Source organism: Danio rerio, chromosome 20 (genome assembly GCF_049306965.1).
Source record: "Danio rerio strain Tuebingen ecotype United States chromosome 20, GRCz12tu, whole genome shotgun sequence".
NCBI lineage: Eukaryota > Metazoa > Chordata > Actinopteri > Cypriniformes > Danionidae > Danio > Danio rerio.
The window spans coordinates 56,607,501-56,628,196 of NC_133195.1; the positions used below are offsets into that span (position 1 = coordinate 56,607,501).

The following is a 20,696-nucleotide window of genomic DNA, read 5'->3' on the forward strand; positions in this document are numbered from 1 at the left end:
AATATATAATTAACAGACCTTCAAGAGAATCCAACATGTACAGTTCACTAAATAAAGCGTAGTTAAATGAATAGTTTAAAGATTATTCCCATTTTATATATACATTTAGTCATTTTTATTTATTGCTGCATTATTATATATAACATAAACATGCCTTCACGAGGATCCAACATGTTATAATTAGTTTAATAAAATGGAGTTCATTTAACTTTTTGTAGATGATTCTCATTTTCATATTCATTTAGTCATTTTTAGTCATATTTCTGCTTTATTGTGTTGTATATAAATTAAACTTACCCTCACGAGGATCCCACATGATGTACTTCATTAAATAAAGTGTAGTTCAACTTATTGTTTGAAAATGATTCTCATTTTTATTTGTTTAGTCATTTTTAGTCATGTTTCTGCAATATTGTATTATATATAAATTAAATATAAGGATTCGACATGAAAAATTAAGTTAAATAAAATGTTGTTAAATTAATTGCTTGACGATTATTTTCCTATACATTTAGTTGTTTTTTTTAGTCCTATTCTGGCATTATTGTGTATTATGTAATTTAAACATACGTTCAAGAGGGAGGGTCCGACTCCAGCATGGTATAATTCGTTAAATAAAGTGTGGTTCCAGTAATTCTTTAAATAGTAATCTCTTTTTCATATTCATTTAGTTGTTTTTGGCCATATTCCTGGATTATTGTGTTAAATATAACATGAATATACTGTCACAAGGATTCCACATGATATAATTTGTTGAGTTTAATTAATTGTTTGAAGATTACACTCATTTTCCTATACATTTAGTTGTTTTTCAGGCATATTCTTGCATTACTGTGTTAGATATAAATTAAACATACCTTCACGAGAATCCAACGTGAGTTCAATTAATTGAAGTCTCCATAAGCTTTTAGAAGAATTAAGTCATTCATTTTAAAATGTTTTAGATTTAATTTAACATGCATAGGTCAGATGAGACTTAAAATAATTTTATGTACATTAAAGAAAGCCTAATATATTTTGCTAGTATATCTACTTTTAGCCAAGTGAAATATTTTGTTTGTATATATGTATAAATAAATAAATGGTAATATTAAATATCAATATAAATAGTTCGTAATATGAAGAGTTCAGATGCAAGAACCTCTAAATGCCATCTGGAATTTCCTCCTAAAATGAGCATTTTTCTCTGCTTCCTATGTTTATGTTCAGTTATTTCACTTTAAAGGCAATGGAAATAAAGTATTCGTCACTATAAAAGTAACATTTCTGAGCCTACACACAAAGGTCGGAGAACAATGCTAATATTAGAAGAAAACATTTAACGGAATCTGGAGGTTTTACTAAACTCTTCATATATTAGTTATTTTTATTTTTCAGAGGGTCAAATTATGACTTCTGAGTAAAGTTTAATGTGCATTCTAGATTGATATTTGCCTAATACATTTTTTTTTTAATCTTAAATAAGTCCTAAGATATTTGTGTTTCTCTTGTGACATGGATTGATGAAGTGCTTAAGTATTTTTCCCCTGGCATTTTATGTTTTTTTATTGAAAATTGCACATTTAAAACACAAAAATATGTATGTAAATCTATATTTTTGTAAGCAATTTGTCAACATTGTTGTAAATAATTTGGTGAGTTAAAATGAGTGTGCACTTTAATATCAACAGACAATAATCCAGCACAAATTAGTGTTTAAAATATCACCAAAATGCAGTCTTTACATGTCATAAATATAATTAAATACAAGATTGCAGGAACCTTTTTTATTTGAAAAATGTCACATTTCACTATGCTTGCTATGGGCCTGTGAAATTAAAAAACATGATTATTAAATCCACGTTATGTTGAGTAGCCTACATAAGAGAGGTAGTACATTTTTCATCTACACTGTAAAAATATTCATACATGTGCAGTTTTGTTATTAAGGGGGTAGTTCACCCCAAATAAAATTATCCTGACTAATTATGCGGCTAGCATGTGTTTGACTCGCGTGAGTGACTTCAATCTGTTTGCTGTCTTTAATTAGGTTGATTGATTGGACGGATGAACTAAAGATTCGTCATGCCACCAACAGCCGCTGTGATCAGAGGAGTTCAGAAGCTGGTGCTTTATGAGACCCGAGCTGTAAGTCACTTCATTTATTACTGCTGAAGGATAATGTGCAGTGCATTGAATTAATTAGTACTGCACAATATATCATGTTAGCATTGATATTGCAATGTGCAAATCTAAAATAGGACAATTCAACCTTACCATGAAAAGAAGTAAAATTTTCAAACATCAGACCATCTACGCTACTTGACAGTAGTCTTGTGGCCTATCCAAGTTTTAGGAGCAGCAGATAATAAGTTGACTTCCAGTTGATGATTTGGTGTCAGAAGTGTCTCATATGAAAGGTGTAGGCCTCTAGATTTTGCTGATTTGACCACAATAAAATCTGATCTTGTCTTGATGTTGACTGATTTGATGAGGACAGTGCGGTCTGACTCTGCTCAGACTAAAGTCTCATCACTGAACAGAAATAATGTCCAGTATAGAATATAAAGTCCTGCTGCAGTGGAGACAGAATGAATATTGTGTCTGACTCCATCATGAGCTTGGAGGACTGCATCCATACATCTCTGACATGACTCAAATCACTGATTAATAAAGTCATCTGGAATGAAGAAGAAAGCGTTCAGCAGGACTCCCAGAGCTCATCAAGAGTCTTTGTGTTCATCTTCAACACCTCCTCCTTCATTAGCTCAATAATGTTCATGTCTGGTGACTGGGCTGGCCAATCCTGGAGCACTCTCTGCTTTCAGGAGCTTTGATGTGGAGGCTGAAGTATGAGCAGGAGCGCTATCCTGCTGGAGAATTGTCCCTCTCCTGTGGTTTGTAATGTAATGGGCAGCACAAATGTCTTGATACCTCAGGCTGTTGATGTTGATCATCCACTCTGCAGATCTCTCGCACGCCCCCATACTGAATGTAACCCTAAACCATGATGTCATCTTCACCAAACTTGACTGATTTCTGTGAGAATCTTGGCTCCATGCTGGTTCCAGTAGGTCTTCTGCAGTATTGGTGATTATTGGGATGCAGATCAACAGATGATTTATCAAAGAAATCCATCTTCAACACTTTTCCAAATCATCAACTAGAAGTCGAGTTATTATGTGTTTCTTACAACTGGGGTCCACGACAAGACTTGTCGGGTAGTGTATAAGTAGAAATATTGGAGACTAAATAGCCACAATGTATTTTTCAGACCACAGCAAAATCCTATATTGGAGACCAGTCATTTGACAGTTCTAGACATTTCTGACTGCATTAATGTTCATTTGTTGATATTCATTGTGAGATATCAGGGATGTTAATGCCACTGTGTGCTGCTAGATGGCAGTGTTCAGCTGTCATTAAACCCCAAATCAGATTCAGTGTCTGAACTACTGTCAATCTGTTCACTAAGAAGAGACTTTAATCAAAGTTTTGTCATGTTAATAATATTATGAATAATTTTGTGCAATCTGCTGGTCGTCTTTGGGGTAATAAATGTGTTTTTATGCTCTGATAATCAGCAAAGAACGAACAAAAATGATGTTAAATGGGGCGGCACAGTGGCTCAGTGGTTAGCGCTGTCGCCTCACAGCAAGAAGGTCACTGGTTCAAGTCCCAGCCGGGTTACTTGGTGTTTCTGTGTGGAGTTTGCATGTTCTCCCCTGTTGGTGTGGGTTTCCTCCGGGTGCTCTGATTTCCCCAATAGTCCAAACACATGCGCTATAGCGGAACTGATGAACTAAATTGGCCGTAGTGTGTGGGTAATTGTGAGTGGATATGGTTGTTTCCCACATCTGGGTTGCGGCTGGGAGGGCTTCCGCTGTGTAAAAAACATATGCTGAAATAGTTGGCGGTTCATTCCGCTGTGTCGATCCCAGATAAATAAGGAACTAAGACGAAGGAAAATGAATGATCGTTTAGATGTCGTAGAAAATTGTATTACCAAAATTTGTCGTGCTCATAACTCATGGTTATATTCAAACAAGTGAAAATAAAATATCATATACCCGAGTTTATGACAGCAATAATAAATAAACAAAACATTTGTGTAAATGTGTGCAGACTAATACATAGATCAGGCTTTAATTAAGAATTCAGAGGCCCCTGGGCACAATGTCTTGTAGGCCCTCTACCTGGTTGCAGGCCTATTGTTAAATTAAAAAAAATTAGAATAACAATGTTTAAAAAATAAAATGTATCTGTAATGTGTTGCCCGCATTTTTTAAATAAATGATATACAGTACATATGTTTCTAGTCTACAGAGATTTAACTTATTATTAAAGCATTTTAAAAATAATACAACTAGTGAAAATTAATGTATTTTAATATAATGTAATGTGCTAATGGTCTAATCTGAATCAATGATCTATGCTAAGCTAAGCTAAAAGTGCTCTAATTAGACCCGGAGATTGACTGAATAGATTATTACGCTGCTGTGGTCATGGAACGACAGCACAGTTTTTTGATTATTACGCCAGCATGAGATTAGTTCCTAGACATATCAGCCTAGGAAACCTTTCATTTTCCAACAATTTTGGGACACAACGTGTAGAGTCGAGCTTTAAATAGAAAAATTATGGAAAATGTTAGGTCATTTTGAGTGATATGCTAATGGTCTAATCCACAGGTGTCAAACTCCATTCCAAAAGGGCCGCAGCTCTGCACAGTTTAGTTCCAACCCTAATTAAACACACCTGATCAAACTTATTGAGTCCTTCAGGCTTGTTTGAAACCTACAGGTAAGTGTGTTGGAGCAGGGTTGGAACTAAACTGTGCAGGGCTTCAGCCCTCCAGGAATTGAGTTTGACACCCCTGGTCTAATCCAATTCAATGATCAGCTGAGTTAAGCTGAAAGTGCTCCCCCTAGACCTCGAGATCAGCTGAATAATTAAAAAATGGTAAAAAATTTGGATCGTCTGTAAGCTAAAGGTGCTTCTTCTAGACGCAGAGATTGGATAAATGCATTCAAACTGGTAGAACTCAGCTGTTTAATGTAAAATAAGCCTATTTCCACCCCCAAAAAAGTGGAGTGCTCCTTAAAACATGCTTTTTTTTTTGTCTGTTTCCCAGCAGGTGAAATGTGTGTGTCCGATACCTGACCTCATTTATGTCAAAATGCTGTAATAAACCGAGCCCAGTGCACATCATTTTCTGCAGACAGACACAGACAGACACAGTGCAGTACAGTGTGAATCCATTGTGTTCCTTTAATTTCATGCAGTATTTTACAGACTTTTCGCTTTTGAGGCACAGAACAGGACAGATCGGACCATTTATGAGCACATTCAGGACTGAATGCAGATTATAATGGCGGCTGAAGGGAGAACACATAAAGACTGGCGCTCTTTATTCTCGTTCTCCCTCAAGAAACACCAGACTTTAGTGCGTCCTACCTGGAAAAGTGTTCAAATAAAGAGCAAGAGAAGTAAAATTGAGTGGCTCTTAGCATCCCATTATACTCACTTATTCAGTTCTTACTGAAAATGAAGTAATCTGCCTTCTCTTTAAAACTTCAGAAGATTAAATGTAATATTAGAAGTTTCTATTTAAAAAAAAATGGCAGCAATTTACCAGATTTATTAATTATTTAAAAACCTTAGATGTGGAGTGATGGTATACTGTGTGTGTGTGTGTGTGTGTATGTGTGTGTGTGTGTGTGTGTGTGTGTGTGTGTGTGTGTGTGTGTGTGTGTGTGTGTGTGTGTGTGTGTGTGTGTGTGTGTGTGTGTGTGTGTGTGTGTGTGTGTGTGTGTGTGTGTATAAATGAGTACACACCCATTTGAAAATGAAATTTTTTATTAATTTCTCAGTGAATAAAGACAATAATATTTTTATTATTATATGTAATACACACTAATGATTACCAATATATAACCAATATATTTACTCACTGAACATCTTTAGGAATAGAAAGATAATACATTTAAATTAAAATGAGGTATTGCAAAAATAAAATTGCAAACTTAATTTTTGGACAGTGATCTTCAGTGTTTTTGTTAGATTAGTTGATCAGATTTTTCTTTGGTACTGACTAATCTAATGTATATTCACAGATATATTACTGTGAAGCATCCTGTAGAAGATTTGAATGTAAAAGACAGATCTGTAAGGGGTGAACTCATTTATGCTCAGGTGTGTGTGTGTGTGTGTGTGTGTACACAGTTGAAGTCAGAAATATTAGCCCCCGCTGAATTATTAGTCCCCCTGTTTAATTTTTCCCCAAATTTCTGCTTAACAGAGAAGTTTTTGTAGGCAAGTTATTGTATAACGATGGTTTGTCCTGTAGACTATCGGAAAAATATAAAAAAAAATAAAAAAGCTTTCATTCTAGCTGAAATAAAACAAATAAAAGTTTCTCCAGAAGCAAAAAAAAAATATTATCAGACACTGTGAAAATGTCCTTATCTGTTAAACAGCATTTGGGAAATATTTAAAAAAAGAAAATAAAAATCAAAACAAATCAAGGGGGGCTAAAAATTCTGACTTCATGCGTGCGTGTTTGTTTATCCATGACGATCTGCATCTGTATAATGTGATTATTATTAGCAGTATTATTGATTATATGCAGATTTATATTTGCTTTAATAAACACAAGTGTAGATGTGTCCAGCTGTGGGGTTTTGGAGACGTCTGCATCAGCATATGTGGATAAGAACAGGACGTGTGTTTGGATATAACTCAGTTTTCTGACCACACTTCATTATTATTGTTCATTTATTCCTTTGCTGGAGATCAGAACTGAATTTAGAAATAGTTTAGACACAAATCTTTGTGCTTAAAGGAAAATAAATATGTGGGCTGATGGATGTGTTCAGTGGAGTGAGTTTCCACCGTTTCCTCACTCCACCAATGTAAAGGAGTAAAAAGTAAAAATAAAGTAGAGAGAAAATAAAGAGGCTGAATGGAGGAGGCTCGTTCTTTATCCTCGCGCTGCAGATGCTCTGTTTAACTGTTTTCTCGCTAGTGATGCATTCAGTTTTTACACTTACTCCATCACGTAAAAAAAAGTCAATGCACCATGGAGCGACGCTACTGACTCTTAAAGGGAATGAAAGACGAGACTCTGATTGGTTTATTGCAGGTTATGCTCAAAACACACCCAGAAAAAGCATGCGCCGGGTGAAGAGCGTATTTATCCATCCTTAAAAGAGCAAAAGTGGATTCAGACATGCCCTTAATGCTTTTGTGTCAATGAGCTTTAGACTTTGCACCTAGATCCTTAAAAAGAGCCCACTGTTGTCATTCCCCACCGCTGGTTTAGTTCTATTTATGTTTTATTTATATTACATTATTTGCTTATTTTTTGAGAGTCATCATGATCTATAATAATATACTTTCTACTGTTATGCGTGTTGTACGTATGCTTTATTGTTTTCCTATTTATGTATTTTGACCTGTCCACCCAGTACCTTTAAATGCACACACACACATGCGCACACACACACACACACACACACACACACACACACACACACACACACACTCTCTCTCTCTCTCTCCATTCTCTCTCCATTTGTTGCTCTCATAATCATAATGAAATACTTGATAACTTTTGTCTGTGTTTGTTTGTTTGTTTGTCAGCGGTATTTCCTGGTGGGCAGCAATAATGCTCAAACCAAACACCGTGTGCTGAAGATCGATCGCACCGAGCCTCGAGATCTGGTCATCATTGATGATAAGGTGAATTAAGTGAAGTTTTTAAACTAATTTCTAGAGGAGCAAGTGATATAATTGACTCCAGCTGGGCACCTATCTGCACTCATTAGTTAGCCAATCAGATCTATCCTAACTCACTATAAGTAGCCTAGCTAGATATTACTCCCTTATCTTCGTTTTCCGAAGAAACCCCTCATCCACCCCCTTTCTCCTCCTTTCCTCCTTTAAAAAGGGGAGCTGTCGAGAACCACCTGATCTCGTACTCCCCTCATATGCTCAATGGACCTGGCGGGAGCCCTGGGCTCAACTATCTCCGAGCTCAGGGTTCTCTCCCGGGACAGCATGCCAAACCTGCTAACAGTTGTCAAGCAATATCTAAGTGTGAACGCTTGAAACACACACACTCCACGTTCACTAGCTGCGTCTCAGTGCACAGATGAGAATTAGGTTCATGCAGAAATCTTCTGCAATAGTGCACAAGACAGTTTACATCCAATCAGTGTGTGTGTGTGTGTGTGTGTGTGTGTGTGTGTGTGTGTGTGTGTGTGTGTGTGTGTGTGTGTGTTTAAATGATTGCATTTTCATGTATATAACTATAATTGTTTGTGTGTGTCTCAGCATGTGTACAGTCAGCAGGAAGTGCGTGAGCTGCTGGGTCGTCTGGATCTGGGTAATCGCACTAAGATGGGTCAGAAGGGATCCTCCGGCCTGTCCAGAGCAGTTTCTGCCTACGGCATTGTGGGTAAGAGCCTCCGTTCCTCCACTGCTAATGCTGCATCCCAATTCACACACTCTCCACTGTATAGTGCAGGTGTTTAGACTGTGGGGGAAACCGGAACACCCGGAGGAAACCCACGCCAACACAGGGAGAACACACAGAAACGCACAACACACAGAAACACCAACTGACCCTGCCGGGACTCCAACCAGCGACCTGCTTGCTGTGAGGCCACAGTGCTAACCACTGAGCCACCATGTTGCCCTCCTTTGTACACTATTAGCCTAAATAACCATAGCCTAAATAGCCGGGTCCATGTAGTAAATGCATTAACTAATACAACCTCACTGTAAAGTGTTAGCGAGTTTGCTCCTCTGTTCTGTTCATCATCATCATCATCTCCTCCTCCTCCATCTTGCCAGTTAGCTGCTGTGCATTAATACACTTCATCCTTATTGCTGCAGTTTTATCACAGACACGTGCGAGTGTGTGTTCATTGTAAAGGTCAGCCGGGCGCTTCAGAAGTGTGTCGATGCCCACGCTGTTTACCTGAGAATCTTCGCCATGGCACTGTCACCATAGAAACAGTGCATGTGAACGAGACTCGGCCCACACGCGTGTCTTTGAGGTGCCCGCTGTCCGCCTGGCAGAGCAACAGCACAAAACACCCACACCGTCACCAGCGCATCTCCAGGCGACAGGCTGCGCTTGAGGGCCAGAAATGCTTCAAAATCAGTTTTTTTTACTTTTATTATGTTTATTTAAGGGCAAAACGAAGTTTGTTAAAGTCCCTGTAAAGTCTCTAGATCCATACAGGGTGTCTGTCTTAAGTTAACAATGCAATGTCAGGCCTTAAAGTCTTGAAGGTGCAGTAGGTGATTGTCTTTAGAAAACAGTCCAAAACTAGTCCGAACTATTCGACGTAGTCAGGGGCGCCCCTGGGTAAACTCTGGCCACCCCTGTGCCCACCCCAATATGGTGGGTGTTGGCTTTTTATTGGTGCTGCAGCTTGAAGACGCCTCTCATATGGAGAATGAAGCTTCATGCATTCCTCAGGTGTGAGTTTCTCACAGACTTCAACAAAATGTGTAAATCTTGATGCTTCTGTGGGTTGTTGCGCTACGCGTTGTTGCGACGTGTAGTTACATTTTTTGAGAGGTGCACGTCAGTGACGGCGACGGCCATGGCGAAGAGCTATGCGTCAGCGCCGTAGCATACGCCGGTGTTTGACGCAGAAGTATAAATCAGCCTTGAGTGTGTGTATATAGTAAATAACGTCTTTAGTTTAGTTTGTTTATTTGTTTGTTTTATTATTTAACTCAATCTTCATTAATTTTAGGCTTGGCATATACTATGCTGTACAATAACGGTGTGTGAAAAATAACCTAAAAGTTTAATATATATATATATATATATATATATATATATATATATATATATATATATATATATATATATATATATATATATATATATATATAAATAAGTGTTTTTAAACTAAATATTGCTTTTTATTTGGTTTGCACATGTACTTGCTGAATTATTTCAAGAATAAATTGCAATATTTAAACCACTATTTCATTTACCAGAAACAAATATATATATATATGTATGTGTGTGTTTTATATATATATAAAATATATATATAAAACACTATATATATATATATATAGTGTTTTATATATATATAAAACACTGAATTTATTATTTTTTGTGTGCCACCCCAAGACGACGGCGTCTTCTAAGCTCAGATTTGGTAGCTGAGCTAAACCAGACAGTTATTGACGTGCAAAAGACTGATTTAATGGAGGTGTTAGTGGAGGTGGAACTGTTTCAGCAGTTGAACTTCCTCAGCTGACCAAAAAAAGCAGTACTGAATACTTTTTATAAAAGCTTTTTATTGGTGCAGCAGCTTGAAGACGCCTCTCATATGGAGAATGAAGCTTCATGCATTCCTCAGGTGTGAGTGTCTCACAGACTTCAACAAAGTGTGTAAATCTTGATGCTTCTGTGGGTCTCGTCTATCAAATCTGAGCTTTATTTTGTATTTTCTATTGGATTCGGGTCAGGTGATTGGCTGGGCCATTCTACAGCTTGATTTTCTTTCTCTGAAAGCATCTGAGAGTCTCCTTGGCTGTGTTTTGGATCATTGTCTTGCTGAAATGTCCACCCTGGGTTCATCTTCATCCTCCTGCTAATGTAGATGTTGGACTGAAGCAGCTGATATTCATCTACACTAAGGAAGGGCAGAGGCTTGCTGAAGAACTACTAAGAGATTTCAGCTGCTGTCTGGGCTTTCACTGCTGGAATACACCCCCCTTTCTTCATGTGTTCAGTACTTTTTCACAGTGTCATTTCATTCATATTCGACGTAGTCAGGGGCGCCCCTGGGTAAACTCTGGCCACCCCTGTGCCCACCCTAATATGATTTTGCTGTTGACGTTATAAATTTAAATGTACTTATGTAAATTCCCATTATTTCAATAAATAAATAAATAAAATGCACTAAATTATTCTTGGTGTCACCGACGTAGCTGATTCACTGCCTCCCCCTCAGCGCTGGTTCAACGCTGGTGAACGCAAACTGACGCATGCACACAGAAAACCATTCCCGTGCGCCTCACGCACTCCTGTTGTTTGCATGAACGCCGATAAAATATGCGTCGTGAAACCAGAGTGACAGCCTTTTGTGCTGAGGTGTCGGCATTCAGCGAGTTTTGCAAGTCGACTAAACTAAAGTGTATATAATATGATGATGTTACTTTCACTTCGCATGACTATAAAGCAGAAAGGAGGGATAAAGAGTTAGGGAGGTAAGACTTCATGGCATTAATTCTCGGCCATGAGTCGGGTCTAAGACAACAGATAGTTCTATAAATTATATATATTTTTGTATTCTTTAGAATTGTCATAATATTCATGCAAAAGGTTTCTTAAGTGATCTTAGCATATCAATCCAGTTGTTACTTTGTTTGAACCTTTAGGATTGATTTCTGTTATTTATTTAGAATAATAATAGTATTTATTTAAAATAAATATCGATAGTTATATTTATTGAAAAATAAATTAACAATTTAAGGGTGTGGGGTGGTTCGCCCAGGGTGTCATTTCAACTAGAACCGACACTGTCCTCCCCGATGGTCGTTGACAGCAAGCACATAACTAGACAGCAATGGCAATTTAATAGGGTACATCAATAGAAGAAGCTGCATTAGTAATATTGTGGCTCAAAAAAGGATATGGATATAGGATATTATTAGAGTCTGTATAGTGAAGCCTGATTTATACTTCTGCATCAAGTGACCGGCGTAACCCACGGCGCAGGCAACGCCTGTAGCTGTGCATTTATACTTCTGCTGCTGTCTCTGTCGGTCTGCATTAACACTTCAGAAACGCTAGTTGGCAGTGAGGTGTAAATGTTCCTCTGTGTCGAGTTTCTTCGCTTCTGTTTTGCTTTTACTGAACACTTCCGGGATGTACAAGTGGCTCAAACTCGCTCATTTTGAGGCAGGAACCGGCGGACGTGCAACAACTTTAACTATGAGGTAAACACAAAACAAAACTTTCCATCCGGAGCTCCTTCACGGGACTCCACACTTGTAAACAATCGCTCCATTGGGTTCGCGCCATTCGCACGGCACTCGGTCCCGCCCCGACTCGTCAGCGCTACCAAGCCGACCAATCACAGAGCTTGCGCTACGCGTTGTTGCGACGTGTAGTTACATTTTTTGAGAGGTGCACGTCAGTGATGGCGACGGCCATGGCGAAGGGCTATGCGTCAGCGCCGTAGCATATGCCGGTGTTTGACGCAGAAGTATAAATCAGCCTTGAGTGTGTGTATATAGTAAATAACGTCTTTAGTTTAGTTTGTTTATTTGTTTGTTTTATTATTTAACTCAATGTTCATTAATTTTAGGCTTGGCATATACTATGCTGTACAATAACGGTGTGTGAAAAATAACCTAAAAGTTTTGTATATATATATATGTATATATATATATATATATGTATGTATATATATATATATATATATATATATATATATATATATATATATATATATATGTATGTAAATACACTGAATTTATTATTTTTTGTGTGCCACCCCAAGACGATGTAGTCTTCGAAGCTCAGATTTGGTAGCTGAGCTAAACCAGACCGTTATTGACGTGCAAAAGACTGATTTAATGGAGGTGTAGAACTGTTTCAGCAGTTGAACTTCCTCAGCTGACCAAAAAAAGCAGTACTGAATACTTTTTATAAAAGCTTTTTATTGGTGCTGCAGCTTGAAGACGCCTCTCATATGGAGAATGAAGCTTCATGCATTCCTCAGGTGTGAGTTTCTCACAGACTTCAACAAAGTGTGTAAAGCTTGATGCTTCTGTGGGCCTCGTCTATCAAATCTGAGCTTTATTCTGTATTTTCTATTGGATTCGGATCAGGTGAGTGGCTGGGCCATTCCACAGCTTGATTTTCTTTCTCTGAAAGCATCTTGAGAGTCTCCTTGGCTGTGTTTTGGATCATTGTCCTGCTAAAATGTCCACCCTGGTTTCATCTTCACCCTCCTGCTAATGTAGATGTTGGACTGAAGCAGCTGATATTCATTTGAGGAAGGGCAGAGGCTTGCTGAAGAACTACTGAGAGATTTCAGCTGCTGTCTGGGCTTTCACTGCTGGAATACACCCCCCTTTCTTCATGTGTTCAGTACTTTTCCACAGTGTCATTTCATTTTATTACACATGACTTAATTTGTAAACAAATTAGATTTGTTTTCTTTGCATATACAGATCTATTTTGCTGTTGCCTACATCCGGTGAAAATTTCGAATCAACGGCACCTTTACAAAAATGTTTTCTGAGAAAAATGGTGACGTGCTCAACACTTATTTCCACCACTGTACCCAGTAAGTAAAAACACAACCGTCTTTGTGAAGTTGATCATCTGAGCAGCGGGTCCGAATCAGCGTTTGCTCACATGATCAGCCAAACAGCGGGTCGTGACCTACTTCTGCTGACACACATCTGGAGAAACCTCAGTGTGACTATCGTTAGTCATCGGAAATGTGTCTTATGCAACCTTTATACACTATAATGCCCTTCCCCTCGATACGTGAGAATGTGGGGCGCAAACACAAGTGGAGATGTGTGTGTGTGTGTGTGTTTGTTTGTAGCACACCTGATGGATGTGTTTTATGTGTCAGCGCTTCATTACACCCTCACGTCTCATCATTACACTGATGCGCTCATCTTCAACCCTCTCAATGCATTTTAAAGCTGAACGACATCCAAATAATGACCTGAGCTGTTTACTGACACAGTTATTTAGGATGGAATAAAAATCTGGAGTAAATGGTGCAGAAGCCATTTAAAGGAAAAATAAAGAGCTGTTTACTGTCAATCCTCTATTATTTGTAAAATCATCTTCATCCCTGCGCTGTTAACGATATTTGTAAATGACACAGCATTTAGCAGTAATATGAGCTGTATTTTACTGTAGGACGGTTATGCAGTAGGTTACTGTATTTCAGTGGTGTAATGTGAAAAATACTGGATTTTACAGTAAAGATATACAGTTGAAGTCAGAATTATTAGCCCCCCCTCCCATTTTTTTTCTTTTTTTTAAATATTTCTCAAATTATGTTTAACACAGCAAGGAAATTTTCACAGTATTTCTGATAATATTTTTTCTTCTGTAGAAAGTCTTATTTGTTTTATTTCGGTTAGAATAAAAGCAGTTATACATTTTTAAACACCATTTAAGGTCAAAATTATTAGCTCCTTCAAGCTATAATATATTTTATGCATAAATAAGGCAAACATTTTTATCTAAATGCATGCATAATAATAATATCAATGATAATAGTTATAATAACAATATATTTTATGTATAAACAAGGCATACATTTTTATTTAAATGCATAAGTAATAATAATAATATCAATAATAATAATAATAATAATAATAATATATTTTATTTTTAAATAAGACATACATTTTAAATTAAATGCTTGTGTTTACATTTATTAGAGTTTACATTTAAATTAAACTTGGATGATTTTTTTATTTTATTATTATTATTTTTTTTTATTAACAAGAACCAGCAGTTCTTATACAATACAATACAATCACTTTACATTTCTTAACAAGAATGAAATAAGTGAAAAAAAAGTAAAGGAGAAGAGAAAGAAGAAAAAAAACAGAGGAGAGGGTACATAATTATCAAATTACATACAAATATGTTTTGCACATTTTTCAATTTTAGTTATTAACAAGAGTTAGTATATACAGAAATGCATAAAGAGCAATAAAGAAATGCATATATACAAACATTTTATATAAAAATGTTAAAGGAGGAGCATATATTAATTGTTTTAATTGCTTTTCTATTTTGAGACTTGGAAATCCCTTTTGTAAACATTTGAATCTCTTTTTCTAACACCATGAAGAGAGGTTTGCTTTTGGAAAACTTGGATTTATGTATGGGAAATTTACATAATAATAAAATCAAATTTATAATAAAACCAGCATCTTTTTAAAGAGCGATCCTTAACCTAAAAACCCAAAATCACATGTTTATAAGGTAAGAAAAAGGTTTTTAAGATTTCATGAGCAATAAAAGCCTTAACATTGATCCAAAGTAGTCGAGTATATTGGCAAGACCAAAATAAATAATGAATAGTTTCATTAAAGCTTTCACAAAAACAGCTTTCTAAACAGGACAACGTCGCCAGTGCACTTACTACAGACCAGCTATAGGGGGAGTAAAGCGACAGTGATAAGAGCCACTTCAGTGGATGGAGATGATCGGAAGGCCATAGTGGATATGAGTTTAATGGAGGGAATTTGGGCAGAACCCTTGGGTTACAGCTCTACTCTATGAGAAGTGCCATGGGATTATTAGTAATCACTCTTGGGCTGCAGGGTGATATGGTTGTGGCATCTTAAAGTGTTTTCTGTCACTGAACTATCTTACTACACAACATTTCATGTTCAGATGTCATACACGTCTGAGAGTTATTTTTCAGATATAGCTGTCTCTTATTCATGTCTCTGAAATGTTAATGAGTTTGTTTTATGCCTTTTTAGATTTCTCTGCAATTTGACTATTCTCAAACTGTTTTGTTTTTACATCTTTCTCAAGACTTTTGATTGTAGGTTTTGATAATGTTATACAGACACCATAGAACTGTGTAAAAATAAACGTTACACTGATAGGAGTAAGACACATATAGAGTGATATTAACACTAGAAGCCTTATCATTTAGCGTGATTTGTTGCTATTTTCAGACCAGCGCAACCCTAATTTTCATATGTTGCACCACATTGTTAAGATAGAAAATCCATTTGCGCCGCTCTGTTGACTCATGTGTGTGCTGGTCTATAAAGGAGGTGTGTTAAGGCGCATTGTTGGAGTGTTGCTATGTTGAGGAACTGAAATAAACGGTGCCATTGACCAACTAAAATCTGCTCTAAAGTCCAGCAGAGCGTGTTAGTTATGCACCTATGCAAATCCAAACGCTTACACACTGCTGAATACACACAGGATGATCAGCAACACACAAATATCTTTACAGATGAACACAGTTTTCTACATCAATATAAACAGCACTGCCTCCATGCCTTCTTCACCTCAGGGGGCTTTTTCAGTTTATTCATGATGATCTGCATCAGTATAATGTGATTATTATTAGCAGTGTTGTTCATTTTATGCAGATTTATATTTGCTTCAATAAACAAAAGTGTAGATTTGTTCAGCTGTGGGGTTTTGGAGACGTCTGTGTGATGTCTCCGGTCCTTCAACTCTTCTTCCTCTGCGTTGTGTGCAATACTCTTTAATGAAGGCCCGGACACAGTATTTGATTACTCCTTTTTACTGAAATACTGAAATAATAAACAGTACAGCCCCTTTTTAGTGGATTGCTTGCTGCAGACATACAGCATCCACAGCATGGCTGTCTCACAGCATCTGCTTTGTTGCATCATTAATATCCACATATGAATAAATATCATATGAACATTTTGCATAAAACGTAACATTCACAATTAACAAATGAACATTGACATACCTGAAATAATAAACAGTACAGCCCTTTTTAGTGGATTGCTTGCTGCAGACATACAACATCTAAATAAAATAGAACAGTGGTTCTCAAACTTTTTTCTTCAAGTACCACCTCAGAAAAAAATTGTCTCTCCAAGTACTACCAAAGTGAGCAGTATTGAAATACAGTAGGGCAGTGGGCCCAATAAAGCAGCTACAACTCTGCACAGTTCAAAAAACGTGGCAGATTACTTCAGAAATATAGGCTAAATGTCATATGTAGCATATTATATCCATCATTTTTGAAATTTTTTTAAATGTGTGTAGCATGTACATGACATATTTCATTCCTTCGCGTACCACTAAAGGAAGCCTGTGTACCACTAGTGGTACACGTACCACAGTTTGAGAACCACTGAAATAGAAAATCAAATCAACCGCATGGCCTTGCTAAAGAGCACAATCCAGTAGACATTTATAAAAAGGCATTTAACTTACAAAAACTACATGTCACAAGTCAAACTTAATGCTTAATGATAATATAACCGAATTATAAACTTAATGTTTGAAATCGCTACTTTCTTAAGCTAATATTAATAAACTAAGACGGAGCATGAAAAACACCTACCCACAGCATGGCTGTCTCACAGCATCTGCTGCGCTAGGTCACTTCCTGCCTAACTTGTATGTCTGCGTTACCCAAACAAACCACATGAGGGCGCCCTTACTCTATAAAACACATAACTGCTGCATTATTCAGGAGGATTCACAATGAAAAATATAACTTCGTTACATCTGCATCAGCATATTTGGATAAGAACAGGACGTGTGTTTGGATATAACTCAGTTTTCTGACCACACTTCATTATTATTGTTCATTTATTCCTTTGCTGTAGATCAGAACTGAATTTAGAAATAGTTTAGACACAAATCTTTGCTCTTAACAAAGGAAATTAAATATGTGGGCTGATGGATGTGTTCAGTGGAGTGAGTGTCCACCGTTTCCTCACTCCACCAAAGAAAAGGAGGAAAGAGTAGAAATAAAGTAAAGAGGCTGAATGGAGGAGGCTCGTTCTTTATCCTTACGCTGCAGATGCTCTGTTTTCTCACTAGTGAAGCGCTCAGTTTTATGTATAATTGAATAATATATTTTTATGTACAAACAATGCATATTTTTTTATTAAAATGCATAAATAATAATAACAATATATGTGTATCTATAAATAATGCATACATGTTATTTATTATTTAAATGCATAAATTAAAAACAAATGTTTAAAGAAGGTTTGTATATTTACGACTGCTCCTTTTATTGACTGAGAAGTGTTTGCATGTAAATAAGTCATTGTTTTTATTTACTTTAATATGCTTTCTCTCATCATAAATATGATATTGTGCCAAATTTAGCAAACGTAATGCAGTCTACTAATGAGATCTTATTGTGAGTTGTAAACAAACGCAGTGCGATGAACTCTTTTTCTCTTGTGTCTTTTTTTTTCAGGTTTTGTGCGGTTTCTGGAGGGTTACTACATCGTGTTGATCACAAAACGCAGAAAAATGGCTGACATCGGCGGACACTCGATTTATAAGATTGAAGACACGAATATGATCTACATTCCCAATGATTCTGTGAGAGTCACACACCCAGATGAGGCCCGGTGAGATGTTCATAATGCAGTTATTATTATTATTATTATTATTATTATTATTATTATTATTATTATTATTATTATAACTGTTTTTAGTGTTTTATACTGCTGAGGCCTGTATCATTAAGCCATTATTATACAGTATTCAGCTTAAAGTGACATTTAAAGGCTTAACTAGGGTAATTAGGGTAAAGTTAGGGTAATTAGGCAAGTCATTGTATAACAGTGGTTTGTTCTGGAGACAATCCAAAACTAATATTGCTTAAGGGGGCGAATAATATTGACCTTAAAATGGGTTTAAAAAAATAAAAACTGCTTTTATTCTAGCTGAAATAAAACAAACAAGACTTTCTCCAGAAGAACTAATATTAGAGGAAATACTGTGAAAAAACTCCTGAATCTGTTCAACATCATTTGGGAAATATTTGAGAAAAAATCACAGGAGGGCGAAGGATTTTGTCTTCAACTGTACTGTATATACCAGGGATTCCCAAACTTTTTTTATTCCGGGACCCAACTAGGCAAGTAATTTAATCTCCAGACCCACCATAATATTTTATTATGGAAAAATGGGTAAAAAAAAAATGTTTCCATTCAAAGCAGTCAAAAATATATGGTGTGCTGCTTTTTAGATTTTGCGATTTGATATGCACAAAATGAGGCTCGAAGTGCTTTTTGAGGGATGCTGGCTGTAACTCTGATCAATTTTTTGTTGAAAAAGATACTCTTCTGTTTTCAGAAGAGAATATGATCAACCTTTGATCAAGCCCCTGGATTTTGATCAAGCCCCTTCACATCGCAGTAAATTCCACAGCTAGTGTAAAGTCATAAGAAACTAAACAGCTTTTTGATCGGCTGAGAAAACGTCAGATAAATATGCCAATGCAATTAACATTATCGCTGAATAGATCTAACATTTACACATTTGCTTGAGGAAGGAATGATGGGGGTAGTTACATTACTATTACTATTTTCCATAACATCTATGCCCTTCCATAACATTAGCTGACGTTAAAACTAACAGATAGCATTATAGCTATTTATTGATTAGCAATCTGTCAACGTTGGGATGTAAAAAAAAATATGGGACAACAAATAACTTCAAATGACAGAATACATAGTAAACATTAGAAAATATTGACAATAAAATAAAAGGTTTAGCCTATTAAAATCAATGGCCTATCCAGAAATTAAATAAAGCTATAAAATCTACTACTAATAATAATAATAATTCATTTTATTTGTAAATGGCGCCTTTCTAGACACCCAAGGTCGCCTTACAATAAGCATCAGCAGACATGCTAAACAAATTAAACATTACTAAAAGCAATCATTGACCAAACAAGTTACAACGCAATAGTGAATATAAAAGAACATAATAAAAACATGATCAAAAAAATTGTTAGGTAAAAGCCTGCTTAAAAAGATGGGTCTTTAGACGTGATTTAAAATTGTGAAGACTATCACTGCTCCTAAGATCTACTGGAAGTGAGTTCCATAGCCGAGGAGCCATAGAGCTAAAAGATCTGTCTCCCATTGTGCTCAATCGAGTGTGAGGTGGTGCCAGGGTGAAGTTGTTGGCTGGGTACGAGAAGGGGTGTAGATATGGAGAAGTTCAGTGAGATATTGAGGAGCGAGATTATGAAGTGCCCTGAAAGTTAGAAGTAATATTTTAAAATCAATTTGATACTTGAGGCTGATAGAGGAGTGGTGTGACATGCTCGTGAGATGGGGTCCTAGAGATGACACGAGCTGCATGGCTCTGAGCCAGTTGGAGTTTATGGTGAAGTTTGGAAGGAAGTCCAGAAAGAAGTGCATTACAGTAGTCTAGACATGAAGTAACTAATGCGTGGATGAGAATGGCTGTGTTATTGGTTGTGAGAGAAGGGCGGAGACGAGTGATATTACGCAGGTGGAAATATGCTGTACGTGTAATATTATTAACGTGACCTTCAAATGAGAGTGTGCTATCCAAGATGACACCCAAACTCTTTACCTGCATGGAGGGAAAAATTGTACTGTTATCAATGTCTATTGTGAAATTATCAGCTTTATCCAAAACACTTTTAGTGCCGATGAGAAGGGCTTCAGTTTTGTTTCTGTTTTAGCAGCCTACTTCACTTTTGATTGTATTTGCATATTGATTAAAGTTACTATAGTTATTTAGTGAAGAGCAGCAAATGAATCTCTCATTGTGTTTTGTTTGATAACCGAGGTGTTCATGTAAGAATGCACAGATCTATAATGAAGCATTCGACCACTTTAATAACTGTTTATGCTTATTTAAGAGAAAATTAGTAGTGTATTTAAAATAAAACACGCAAGATCAAAAAAAATAAATAAATAAAATAAATAAATAAATAAGCACTTTTCCGACGGTCCCTTACTGAGAGCTCCTCTCAGCGCGAGCTCTTCTGGCTAAACGCAGATTGCTAGAACTCAAACAGAGCAGTGGTCGTAATGTCGAGCGAAACAAAGAAAAAGACAGCTGTGAGACATAACCAGCTTTGTCTTTTTGTAGGAAATGCACTTTAGATCTTTTTAGGGTAAGAGGTTTTTGAGTTATTGCCGTCAGTCGTACTGGCTTTGAT

General features: G+C 36.6%; 1 protein-coding gene across 4 annotated transcripts in view; it reads left to right on the top strand.

Annotated features, from left to right (window-relative positions):
- fig4a (FIG4 phosphoinositide 5-phosphatase a) overlaps positions 1 to 20,696 on the top strand; it is a 140,318-nt gene that overhangs the window by 7,112 nt on the left and 112,510 nt on the right. For all 4 annotated transcript variants that reach the window (XM_073933767.1, XM_073933769.1, XM_073933768.1 and 1 more), the window contains exons 2-5: positions 2,030 to 2,127; positions 7,624 to 7,722; positions 8,317 to 8,440; positions 17,958 to 18,114. In XM_073933767.1, coding sequence (XP_073789868.1) covers positions 2,065 to 2,127; positions 7,624 to 7,722; positions 8,317 to 8,440; positions 17,958 to 18,114 — 443 coding nt within the window. In that variant the 5' untranslated portion in view covers positions 2,030 to 2,064. The remainder of the gene's footprint in view (positions 1 to 2,029; positions 2,128 to 7,623; positions 7,723 to 8,316; positions 8,441 to 17,957; positions 18,115 to 20,696) is intronic.